This window comes from Mastigoproctus giganteus, chromosome 9 (assembly GCF_048544385.1).
Source record: "Mastigoproctus giganteus isolate SK-2022 chromosome 9, ASM4854438v1, whole genome shotgun sequence".
In the NCBI taxonomy this organism is placed as follows: Eukaryota; Metazoa; Arthropoda; class Arachnida; order Uropygi; family Thelyphonidae; genus Mastigoproctus; species Mastigoproctus giganteus.
In genome coordinates, this window is record NC_143583.1 from 215,620,803 (window position 1) to 215,633,875 (window position 13,073).

Genomic DNA, 13,073 nt, shown 5'->3' on the forward strand with positions numbered 1-13,073 from the left:
TTTACAATAAAAATTCTGTTCTGTTACTTCCTTGATATCATTGGAGTTTTTGGGAAAATTGTCACAAGTACACATTACATCTGAATGGCACCTTATCATTGTCTTGTCACAATGAAGTTTGAAACTGTTCTCTTGCATAACAAGAACTTAAAGCCATCCATCCTCTGTGCTCATCTATAGGAGACATACCATAACACAACGACAATATTAGAGGCAATTTAATTCAGGCCTCATCAAAGGAATATCTGCTGTGACCTGAAAGTCATTGGTAGGCTAAACTGTAAAAATGATAAAAATATAATTGTAACTAGCCTTGTTTTGTAATTAAATTGTCTTAATTAACTTGTACTTATATCACAGCAATCATATTATGAAAACCACACATAATCAAAAAATAAGTACATATTTCAAATGTTTTCTAAAACTGTTTTGAAAAAATTTGGTTTAGAGGAGTGTTTCATGGTGTCTTGTCAGTGATATTACATCTTCAATTAAAAAAAAAAGTTTTGTTTTGTTCATCAGTGGTATTTGTTATAACATATTTTTTAAATATCTTAACAGAAAAATTAATTAACTTATAAACATGTTTATCAAAAGTGGCCTATATGTTTTATTATGGGCCCCAAATGAGGTATAAATATAACTGTGCCTGAATAATTTATAAATATCATTTCAAACAAATAGTTTTTTTTTTTATATATATTTCTACATTATAGCTTTCTTTTGAGAAAACTCCTGAATATTTCCACTCCAGATTAGATTGTTTTTATTATAATTTGTTTTGCTTTAGTAAAACATGTTTAACATTTAAAAGGTTGAATTTTAATTGTGAAATATATTTTTGCAAAAACAATTATTTCTGCAGACATGGCAAACAGCAAATGACCATTTATGGAAACGATTGCTTAGCTTTATTGGAAAAGTCGGAAAGGAAACTAACCAGGGAAAGTCTTCTCTCAAAGTATGTTAGTATTTTACAAGAAACAACTTTACTTAAACATGTAATTTTCAATATTATTTGATAAAGAAAATATGCCTGCATTCCTTCACATATAGCCACAAAAACAAATGTCTAATTTGGTTAATTCATATAACAAAATGAGCATCCTGTTGAATAACCATTTTGTTTGTTGTCTTTTCCAGTAAAAATAGAGATATTTTTAAGAATGCTCTAGTATCGTGTGTATTGTTGCTGATAGCAAAATCAGTATACTACATAATAAACATAAATCTTAAAAATCATGTCAATGTGTATATATATATATATATATATATATATATTTATTCCCCTCCTTTGCCCTCCAGGTGGATTAGGCATATTTTTGTATTTGTGAGTTATTAAAAGATCTTGGAACTAGAATAAGAAATTTAATGTGTACAGAATTGTGTGTATTTTTCCATGAGCAGTCAGTATCAACATTTCACTGTTAAACATTGTGTAATACAGAAACTTTATGATAAATTCAAAATATAATTAAAAAATTAAAATAATCTATATTACTTGTCATGCACTATGCATGGATAGAGTAATCTGCCATATTTTTTTTTTTGTGATGTGCAAAGCAGTTGCTCATTAATCTATAAAATGGAAGAGAACTTAATATTTTATGACTGCTTATGACTAAAGACCTCCAGGTTAGAACATATACAGTAGTCTCCCAATTATTAAGGCTGGATGGGAAATAAATTTTTCCAGATAATCTACAAAATGAAAGAAAAATTCAAAAATGAAATGTAAATTTATAATGCTGTATTCATATATATAAAATATCAAAACAGTATTTATTTATGCTTTCATAATTGGAAAAATTTGACATAAAATTTAATACATGGTTTTTTTTTTTTTTTTAATAAAGGACAACAATTAAGTTCACCTTTTCCTTTTGATTTGCGTTACTGCTAATAAGTCAAAGTTTAAATAAGTCCAAGAATAACTCTAAAGTCCAGCAATAAGAGGCTTTCTCTGTAAATTTTGATGTCTTGTTCCATGTAGAAACTGATTCCTGTAGAAGCAGTCTCTCATATTAACAGGAGAAGCAGTCTCTCCTGTTAGCAGGAGAGACTGCTTCTACAGGAATGGGATACACTTAAATAAAGAATAAAGAATGCAAAGGGTGCAAGATATTTGCTAATGCTGTGAAAGCTATGTTATGTGGGTCGAAAAACTGCCAACTTGGTGGGGGGGATTCACAGACTAATAGACTAACAGTAGCAGCAGGCAGAGGTGAAATGAGCCTTGCACTGCTTCTAATGGAATTAACAACACCCTGGAAAGGAAGGTGCTGGGGATTTCAAGAACAACTGGGAGTCATCATGGAACAAGTATATACATGGGCTGTGTTAGGGTAACTAAGAGTAAGAACAGGTACATGTATCCTTGCATGTACACCAATGCTAGAAGTATAGTAAATAAATTTGATGAATTTGAAGTGCTGGTCAAGACAGGGCAGATATTGTTGGGATATCAGAGATGTGGCATCACACATGTCTCTGATATCCCAGAAGAATTTGAATTTCAGGAGTATAATGTGTACAGAAAGGATAAACAGGTTAGGAAGGGAGGAGGGGTTATGCTGTTAGTTAAGAAACATATAAAATCTAAAGAAGTGCATCCAGTTGACATGGGTGGACAGTGCAATGTTGAGTCAGTTTGGTGTGACATAAACAATGGGAAAGGGAAAATGAGAGTAGGAATGTGTTATAGGCCTAATGATTCTGATGAGTACAACAGTTGTGCAGCGAAATAGAGTAGGCCAGTAAACCACAATGTCTTATAATGGGGGATTTTAACCTCCCAGTTATTGACTGGAACTTGTGGGTTGGTCACTCACACACTAGCAAGACTTTTGTGGATTTATTGGATGATGTTTTCTACAACGGCAGGTTTGAGAGGTAACCACAGAGAGTAATACTCGTGATCTGATTATCACCAGTGATTATTCATCCATTAAGAATCTGCAGATAAAGGAATCACTATGTGGCAATGATCAAAGTATACTGATGTGGGGTTTACCTGAAGAGGTAACTACCATCAGGTAGTTACATCTTTAGGTAAGGGGAAGGGTTTTTACTTTAATAAAGGTGACTATGTGTGGTCTCAGACAGTTTTTAAATTCTATGTAGTGGGACCAACTGATTATGTTACCAATAGCAAATTGTAAGTGGGAAGCATTCAAGGAATTAATCTTGGAAGCTACTAGGCTTTTCATACTAACTAAGAAATACTGTTCAAGGTTTATGACCTAAATGGCGCCTCGGTAGCCAGGTGGGAAGGAGCAGTGTGTAGCACACGCTTTTTCATTAGACAGGGGTTCAAGCCCGTCACCACCAAATACAGAGGATGCGGAAAGGTCAGGGAATGACCACCGCATATCCCGGAGCAATATGGCCTTAGTTGCTAATGCTCCTAAAAAAAAAAAAAAAAACCAAAATAACGAAAAAAAAAAAAAAAAAAAAAAATGACCTAAATGGTTGCCAGATGAACTAATGAGACATGCAACAGAGAAGAAAAATGCATGGGATGCATATAAATTATCAGGCTGTGGTAGATATAAGCTAGTAGATATAAGATAGATACATGTGCTAGATATAATGTAATCAAGTTACAAAGGGGGTTAGACAAGTGAAGGCTGATTATGAAAAATCTTTCGCAAAGGATGTAAAGAAAAACAGCAAAGTCTTTTTTACTTTTGTAAACTCTAGAAGGAAGCAAGGGGATGAATCAGATTGGCCCAGTTGATATTGATGTTTCAACTGTTGATGTTCCTGCTCAGGTAGCCGACAAACTGAATGAGTACAGGCAGTTCTCGTTTTAAGAGTTCCCGGGTTTACGAGTTTTTTTTTTTCCCAGGTATCAAGTATCAACAAAATCGAAAATATGAACATTAATTGCAAAAAATAAATGTTAAACATTCATAAATACTGCATTCCAAACCATGTGCATAGCTATACAATACAGTGTACCCCGCTTTACGATATTAATCAGTTGCAGAGACACCGTCGTATTGTTAAAATATCGTAATGTGAACCCAATAACACATTGTTTTTTGGGAATTCGTTTCAAGAGCTCGGAAGTTGAAATTTTCGCTGTGTAACTAAGCTATTTATTTCTCTAAAATGTCATTTTTAAGGTCACAAGTGTGACCTTAAGGCCATATAAAAGGTTGGGAGCATGTTTTGTAAATTGTATTAGTTACCAATTCAAATCATTAAAATGCACTGCACTTTCATTGTTATCATATGTTCTGTTATAAGAACCAATTTTAAACACCTCTGTGAAAAACTTAGAAACTCTTAGAAAAACTAAAGCATATTTCTGGAGGTCACAACCATAAACAATAAAAACAATTTGCACTTTCCAGTTTATTGGGCTTTTCTGTTACTGCAAGCAATTATAAACGGGCAGTAAACTCTATCTTCTTGCATTTGTGAAACTACCGATAGTTGGAATTTTGTGGGTTTTACATTATTATGGTGAAATGTGTTTCCCCTTTACTGAAATCTTCAGTCATATAAAAACATAAATAAATTTTCAGAATCTTCTCTTCATTCCTTTTTTTTTAAGCTTCGTAAACTTGTTACTCCATGCAAATCGTGTTGGTTGCAATTTGTGTGTGCCGTTAAAAAATGCTTATGCATGCAATCGTGAAATTTATAATTAAAAGAGAAGATTATCTTGGAAGCAAATGCCTCTTGAAGCATTTCTGAAGAAGACAACTCCTTGTGCAATAAACCAATGAGTGCCAAGCCAATAATGAGTGATCAACAAGTGTGCATTAGTCAATGATGATGAAGAATAAACATTCTTTAACATTTGTAAGTATTAAATAATATCTTTATTATTATAAATGCTTGATTTTACAGGCTACGTTTTCATTTCTTTGGATAAATCAGTCATTGTTTAAACATAAACTAATTAGCTAACTAATTTCATTGTTGAGAACGTAACCCCTAATTTTAACATTATGTCTATGGGAAATAAATTCACAGTTTACAAGCTTGCGAATTAACTCGTAAAGTTGAGAACTACCTGTATTTTGTATCTACATTCAAACATGAGAAATTCTGTAGGGAAATGGAGGCCAGAAGTTTTTCAAACTCTAACAAGGAGCTTTTGTAATAAATGAGAGGAAAGTGGAGGAGAAATTGTTGAATCCCATTCACCCTGTGGTGGATGGGATTTATTCAGTTATATTAAGAGAGGCAGCAAAGGAAGTAAGCGAACCCTTAGCCATAATTATGAGAGCATCTGTTTATTCATGGGAGGCTTACAAACTGGAGACGTGCAAATGTATCCCCAATTCATAAAGGAGGATCAAAGGATGACATGAGTAATTACAGACCTGTTAGTTTAACTACTGTTCTACAGAAAATAATGGAGTCACTGGTTAAAGAAGCATTGCAGGATCATCTAGACAAGACTGCAGTTATAGTTGAGACACAGCATGAGTTTGTTAAGCAGAAGCCTTGTCTGACTAATTGGATTGGCCACTATGATGTGGTCACAAAGGAGACTGGATGCAAAAAAATTATTTTGATATCATCTACTTGGATTTCAGGAAAGCTTTTGATACTGTTGCAAATAAAAGAAAGCTGTACGAATTGGAGCAGTATGGCATTAAGGGCCAGTTCCTTACAACGAATAAAGAGATGGTTGAGTGGGAGATGATAGAGAGTGGTAATCAATGGGCACTGCTCTTTTTGTACTAATGTTATTAGTAGAGTCCTGGAGGGTTCAGTGTTAGGCCCATTGTTGTTTGCTATATTTATCAATGATATTGATGAAGGTATATCATGCTTATTGTCAAAGTTTGCAGACAGTACAAATATTGGCGGGGTTGTTAACAGTATGCTGCTGCAACAAGATCTAGAAAAGTTGGACAGATGATCTGGAAAGTGGCAAGTGAAGTTTAACGTTGACAAATGCAAAGTACTGCATATGGGTAGCAGTAACCAAGAGTAGTAAGGTCTCCATAGCCGAGTGGTCAGGAGCGGGAGTGCAGTAGCACACGCTCTGAGTAGACCGGGGTTCAAGCCCCTGACTGCTGAATACGGTCGATTTGCCAACCTGCACTGGACCAGCGTGGCAGATTATGGTCCATTTTCCCCCAGCATGAATTGTTGAGGTGGCTTCCATCCTGCAGTGGGTTGATAATGGCTGCACTTTACCTTTAACCAAGAGTAACATGCCAACTGTGCTCTACTACACTGAAGGTAGTGGAAATTAAAAAGATCTATGGTAATTGTTTTCATATATGAAGTTTTCAGAGCAGTTCAGACTGGCTGCCGGAGTATCTCATGGGGTGTTGTTAGTGATATAGAAATTTTGCTAGCAGGGATAAGGAGGTGATAGTCTGGCCATACCTTGAGTAGTGCATACAGGTCTGGAGTCCTTATTTTAGGAAGGAAGTAGAGCTGCTGGAACAAGTACAGAGAAGGGCAATGAGATTGGTGAAGGGAACAAAGGGGGGGTTCACTTACCAAGAAAGGCTTAAGTTCTGCAAAGTGCAGCCTCTGCACTTTGCAGAACTTATCTGCAATCTAAGCACCTGTGCTTAGATTGCAGATTGAGGTGTATCAGGTGATTGAGGTGTATAAGGCTGATCTTTACCAGCCTAATATGACAAAAATAGGCGTATTCAAAACTGTTGCATCTTTTCTTGATTACTATATTATCGTACCGTATGATTGCAGAAGTAACGCTGGGTTAATAAAATATATCTAAACAATAATTGTTATTCACAAAACATCAGTATAAGCAGGCCTTATGAAGTAATAATAAAAAATTAATAAAAAAATAAATGGAAAAGAAGTTATTCCCAAAGCTAAGCAGAAATCAGATTACTGATTATATAAACTTTTAATAATGTGGATAAGAAATTAGCAATGTCTTTGAAGATTCTTTTTTAAACACATGAAATGGAACATTTATTTTTTTTTATGATACCCCCAAACAAGAGAGGTCTTAGAACCTATAATACTTGGTACCATGCATGAGTTTGAGGTTTAGAAGATGAAAGAAGATATCAATTAGGTTATCTTTGCAAAACTGGAGAATTACCTGGAGATCAGCATTTAAGGAATTGGTAGTGGATATATGAGAAGTTGAAGCTGTGTGAGCAGGGCAAGGTTTCTTAAACTGGAAGGTAGAATGTAATGTGCTCTCATCAGCAAAACTATGGATAAAATTTCTGGTCAATGGAAGAAGGTCATTGATATACAAGAGGAAAAGAGTGGGAGAAAGAACTGAACCTAGGGGAACACCAGCATTAGTGGAGAAGCTAGAAGACAGAGAGCCCTCTATCATCACCCTCAGTGAGCGATCAGAGAGAAAACTGGATACCCAATTACAGAAAACAGTTGGCAAATCATAAGATTGAAGCTTATTTAGAAGACCTTTATATGCCACACACAATCAAAATACTTTGAAATGTCAAGTGCGACTGTGTGAGGTTCACCAAACTTTTCCATTGAATTTGTCCGTAGATGGGTAATGTAGGCCAGAATACCACCAGTGGATCAACATTAATGGAATTCATACTGGCGATCGTTGATCAGATGGAAGGTTTCTAGATAGTTTAAGCGTTGGTGTTAATTGATTTCTCCATTACTTTATGAACAGAAGTAATTGCAGTGATACATAATTAAATGGGAGAGATTTGTCACCCTTTTTAGGAACTGGCTGGATATCAGCAAATTTCCAAGCTGAAACAAAAACACCTTTGGAATAAGAAAGTGAAAAAAATGCGACACAGAACAGGAGTAAGTTCATGAGCACAGGTTTTTGAGAAAAAGTGGAGAAATACCATCAGAAACCAGAGGCTAATAAATTGTATTAAAGTGGAGCTATCAAAGATATTAAAGTGTACTAATGGAATAAAAAATATGTACCGTCGGACCACTGTATAACGAAATCGATCGTTCCCTTGAAAAAATTTGTTATACAGAAATTTTGTTATAAAGAAATATGACTTTTTCAACAATGAAAAATACTGTAAATTCAGAAAGAAGTGAGAATGGTTACATTTTCTAACATTTTAAAACAGTTTATTAATACATATATATTAAGAAATAACTACGTACATGATGCGCAAAATATATTAGTACACATTTAAGAATTATGTAGTAAAATATTTGGTTATTTTTTGTTGTACACTGGATTCTACTGTACACCGTTCATAAAAATGTTCAAATTTGTTTAAACTTTAACCACTGAGATATATTTTCTTCCCACTGAAAGCCTCGATGCAAAGTTTCAAATGCTGTCAACATTTCTTGTTTGGAAGGTTTAATATTGCCCTCATTTTCATCCAACTCATCGTCGATATTGTCACTAGTTCTTTAAATACGCTCCAAAATGTTGGAGTCACTGGGATATTCAGCTGCTATGACATCATTATCAACTCCTAACAATTCGTCAAGAATAATTTATCCACCGATCAAACCTTGCTTGGAGCTCTTCCCAAGATTGCTCAATGTCTTCTAGTAGTTCATCCCTCTCATCTCTGTTAATTAGCATTTTAGCAAAACCTGCTTTTGCGAAACAATTCTTAATCGTTGTTTCTGTCACATCTTAACTCCACACTTTTGCCGACTCGGATATGCACAACCACAAATCCGAAACAGAATCTATAGGTTGGTTCTATTCTCAGTATAATTTTTTCAGTATGCGCCTTCGGTAGTGCATTTTCAAATTCTTGATAATGCCTTGGTCCGTTGGCTGCAGCCTGCAGTTAAGACGAATTATTCAGAAAGAAGAAAACAAGCTTCACACTTGTAAGTTTCAAAATTACCAAGTGAAGGTGGACAGAGCAGTTGTCGACAATCAACATGATTTTTCTGTTTTCCCTGGTCATGTTTCTATTGAAATGTAAAATCCACTGCTCAAAAATTTCTCTTGTCATTCAAGATTTTTTGTTGTAGTTGTAGTTCAACTCTAATGACTTTACTCGTTCGAAACATAGGGGTTGTTTACTTTTGCCTATTAACAAAAGCTTCAGTTTTTCATTAAGAGCTATATTTGCAACCAAGAATGTAATTCTCTCCTTACTATTTTTACCACCTACACATTTATCACCTTTAAAAGTCATTAAAAGTCAGCAAACATTTAAAAAATATACCTGTTTCATCAACTTTGAATGTCTTTGGACTCGTAATCGTCTATAATTTTTTTCAAAACTGTTTCTTTCCAACGGGTGTGGTCTTCTTCGATTGCAACTCCACTTTCATCAAAAATAACTTTTTTGAGTAAGCCATGATGCTCTCTAAATTTGTCCAGCCAACCAGAACTGGCTTAAAATGTTTTGTGCCCCAGAAAAGATGTGTACTCCATAGCCTTTTCTTTTATTAATAGCCCTGATATCGGCATGTTTTGGTCTCGAATCAACTTCACCCACTTAAAAATTGCTTCATCTACATCTTCCCAAAGGCTTTTGCACGCTTCCGACTAGGTCCTGTTTCTTCAAACAGTTTGAAAATCAAAACACGGTTTTTCAGAATGGTTGACACACACTATTGGCAGGGATACCAAATTTTAAAGTGATTTCTTTTCTTTTTTTTAATGCTCCAGTCTACAATATTAAGCACTTCCACTTTTTCACACTATACTCAAGGATTTTCTCTTAGACACTGTAAGGTGACTTGCACAGCAGTCAAAACAAAGCTGAAATTAAGGACCACTTGTAGCTATCATGTAAACAGACAGGTAAAATTTAGTGAAAGTGTGTATGATTCATTTCTTTGAAACAGATGAAATTCCGAGATAAAGGAAAATCGCTTTTTCCTAATTCTCTAATAGGATTCTTATGGTAGAAAATAGGTTGACCAGAGCCCGCATGGGAATATACCTTAATCTTTGCCAATGGCTGTGAACAGCTGACCAGCAGGACTTCTCGGTATAGTAGGGTATAAGTTGTATAGGTTTTACTTCTTTTTAGCCATCGCTGACCCTCGTCTGCGCAAAGGCCTCTCCCAGAACCTTCCATCTTTTCCTATCCCATGGCATGGTTGGCCAGTTTAGCTATTAAAGCTAAAGGGATTAATTCTTAATCCTTTTAGCTCTTAAGCCTGTCAGCTCTATTGCCAAAGGCCAGAGGTGCAAACAGTGCATAGCCAGGTCTCTCGAAATCAGTTTGTTATAAGGAAATTTTCTTCGTTATACAGAAACTACTTTCAGTGTAATGACCAAGGAGAAATCAAAAAAGTTCGCTACATAGAAAATTTTGCTATATGGAAGTTCGTTAAAGAGAAGTCGGACTGTATATATGGTTACTTATCAACATTTCTGGTTTTCTTGGCCTAGATTTAGGAATAATTTCTTTTAATTTAAATTTTATTCCTGATTTTTAGTCAAGTTTGCATTGTTTTTTCAATCACAAACCTACATTTTTTTCATATGGTTGAAATCCGTTGTTGCTATATTTCAACCAACTCCACTCATTGCCCCCTGTGGTCTTTCAGCAGAAGGATATTAGAAGAATTCTGAACAATTTTTGATGCCAAGGAAGCTTCTGGGTTTGATTGTATTTCTCCACTTGTTTTCATATCTTTCATTCCTGAGTGTGTTCCTGTTTTGTGCTGTCCATTTAGACTTTCTTATTCCCCTAGGTGTTTTTCCTTCTGCAGATTTTTTTTTAATATCCATTCAATTCCTAAAAAGGATGACAAATTCCTTCCTTCACTTATTATCCCATTGCATTTAACTCTACTCTTTCCAAAATAATGCAGAAATCCATCAATTGACTGATGATATATTGGCGTATGTTACTCATATTTTTGACAGATTTGTTGGAAAAGTTTGAGGAAATTGAAGCAGTTGCTCTTGACATTCCTAAGGATTATGGTTAGATTATGGTTCTTCTAAACAAGTTTCTATTCCTTGGTTTTCTGACTGTTTTTCACTCAATTTTTTTCGTTAGATGTCTCCTGTATTAATTTCTCTGCTGCTGGTTAATGTTGGTATTCTCAAAGAAGCAGCTCTTTTACCCAACATTTTTGCTCTTTTATGTTAATGACCTTACTTCACTGACTGAAAATCCCATCCATAGTTTTGCCATGTGTTACATTCTACCATCCAGGAACCTTGCTCTGCACAACTTCGACTTTCCGAGCAAACACCATCAGTTCCTTAAATGGAAATATCTAGGTAATTCTCCAATGGGAGAGAAGAAACTTTGTTATTAGTTTTGTCTTATTTCTTGCCTAAAACAGAAATTATTACTTCTTTGCTTATCTTCAACATTCATATTTCTAGACAGTATCACATGCAAAGAAAACCAGCAAAGACTTCTTTACTTATGTAAACTCTAGAACAAAGGGGATGAATCAGATTGGTCCACTTAATATCGATGGTTCGACTGTTGATGATCCTGCTCAGGTAGCTGACAAACTGAATGAGCATGTTGCATCTAAATTCACATGAGAAATTCTATGTGGAAGTGGAGGTCAGACATTTATCAAACTTTAACAGGGAGATAAATAATTTTGTAATAACCAAAGCTAAGTGGAGGAGAAATTGAAGTTAAATATGAGCATGAGAAAGGCACCTGGAGTGGATGGGATCTATCCAGTTATATTAAAGGAGGCAGTAAAAGAAGTAAGCAAACCCTTCACCATAATTATGAGAACATCCTTGGATTCAGGGGAGGACCCCATAAGATGTAGATGTGCAAATGTATCCCCAATTACAGGATCAAAGTAATTACACAACTAATTACAGACCTGTTAGTTTAACTTCTGTTCTGGGGAAAATAATGGAGTCACGTTAAAGAAGCATTGCAGGCTCATCTAGACAAGACTGTAGTTATAGTTCAGACACAGCATGGATTCATTAAGGGGAAGAATAGTCTGAACAATTTGATTGGATACTATGATGTGGTTACAAAGAAACTGGATTCAAAAAATTATTTTAATAATGATATGATACTTCGTATTCAGGAAAGCTTTTGATACTGTTGCATATGGAAGACTATTGGAATTAAGGGCAGGTTGCTGTTATGGATAAAGGGATAGTTATAATGGGAGAAGACAGAGAGCGGTTATCAATGGGCACTGCTCTTTGTGGACTAATATTATTAGTGGAGACCATCAATATCATTAATGTTATTAGTGATATTGATGAAGGTATATCAAGCTCAATGCTGAGGATTGCAGATGATACAAAGATTGGCAGGATTATTAATAATGGTACAATACTGCAACAGGATCTAGAAAAGTTGGGCAAATGGGCTGGCAACTGAAGTTTAGCATTTAACAAATGCTAAACTTCAGTTGTGTACTGTTACCCATATACAATACTAAAGTACTGTATATGAGTAGCAGTAACCCTAGAGTAACATACCAACTGTGCAGTGCTGCACTCAGTGTAGTGGATAATGAAAAAGACCTGGGGGTAGTTGTGCAGTCAGATATGAAGTTTTCTGAGCAGTGCAGACAGTTTGCCAGAGCAGCTCTTGGGATCTTGTCAATGACACAGAAATTTTGCTAACAAGGATAAGGAGGAGATTATCCCCTTGTATAAGGCAATGATTAGTCCACACCTTGAGTACTGCATACAGGTCTGGAGGCCTCATTTTAGGAGGGATGTAGACCAGAGAACACACACAATTTACAGACACAATACACATGGGTATCCATAAGAAATTACCACGTGACTCTAATGTAATAATTTTGGTTTCAATCTCATAGGGAGCATCATCCGAGTAGGAGGACTTGTGACCTTTGTATGTTGTGTCTGCATTAGGCTAATTGTGCTTAAAATATTACCTGTGCTTATGTGAATACCTATGAGTTCTAAACAAAGGGCATCTGGGGACGGACAAAAGCCTAAAAGAGCCAAGAAAGTGATGACTTTGTATGAGAAGGTGTGGATTCTAGATAAATGTCCAGAAGGGTTCACATACGTGGCTGTAGGTCGCATATTTGGTATCAATGAAAGAACCATATGATACATAAGGAAACAAGAAACAGAGATCAGAGAGGCAATGAAAACTGGTGGAATTTTTACTGCTGAATACGAGGTTTATGTACGTGATAAAGTTGTGTTAAAAATGGAGAATGTACTGTTCATTTGGATC

At 35.3% G+C, this 13,073-nt stretch overlaps 1 protein-coding gene across 2 annotated transcripts in view; it reads left to right on the plus strand.

Annotated features, from left to right (window-relative positions):
- Positions 1–13,073, plus strand: part of LOC150081121 (ubiquitin carboxyl-terminal hydrolase 24-like) — a 908,750-nt gene that overhangs the window by 218,575 nt on the left and 677,102 nt on the right. For both annotated transcript variants that reach the window (XM_090381072.1, XM_090381073.1), the window contains exon 13: positions 866–961. In XM_090381072.1, the coding sequence (XP_090237198.1) occupies positions 866–961 (96 nt within the window). The remainder of the gene's footprint in view (positions 1–865; positions 962–13,073) is intronic.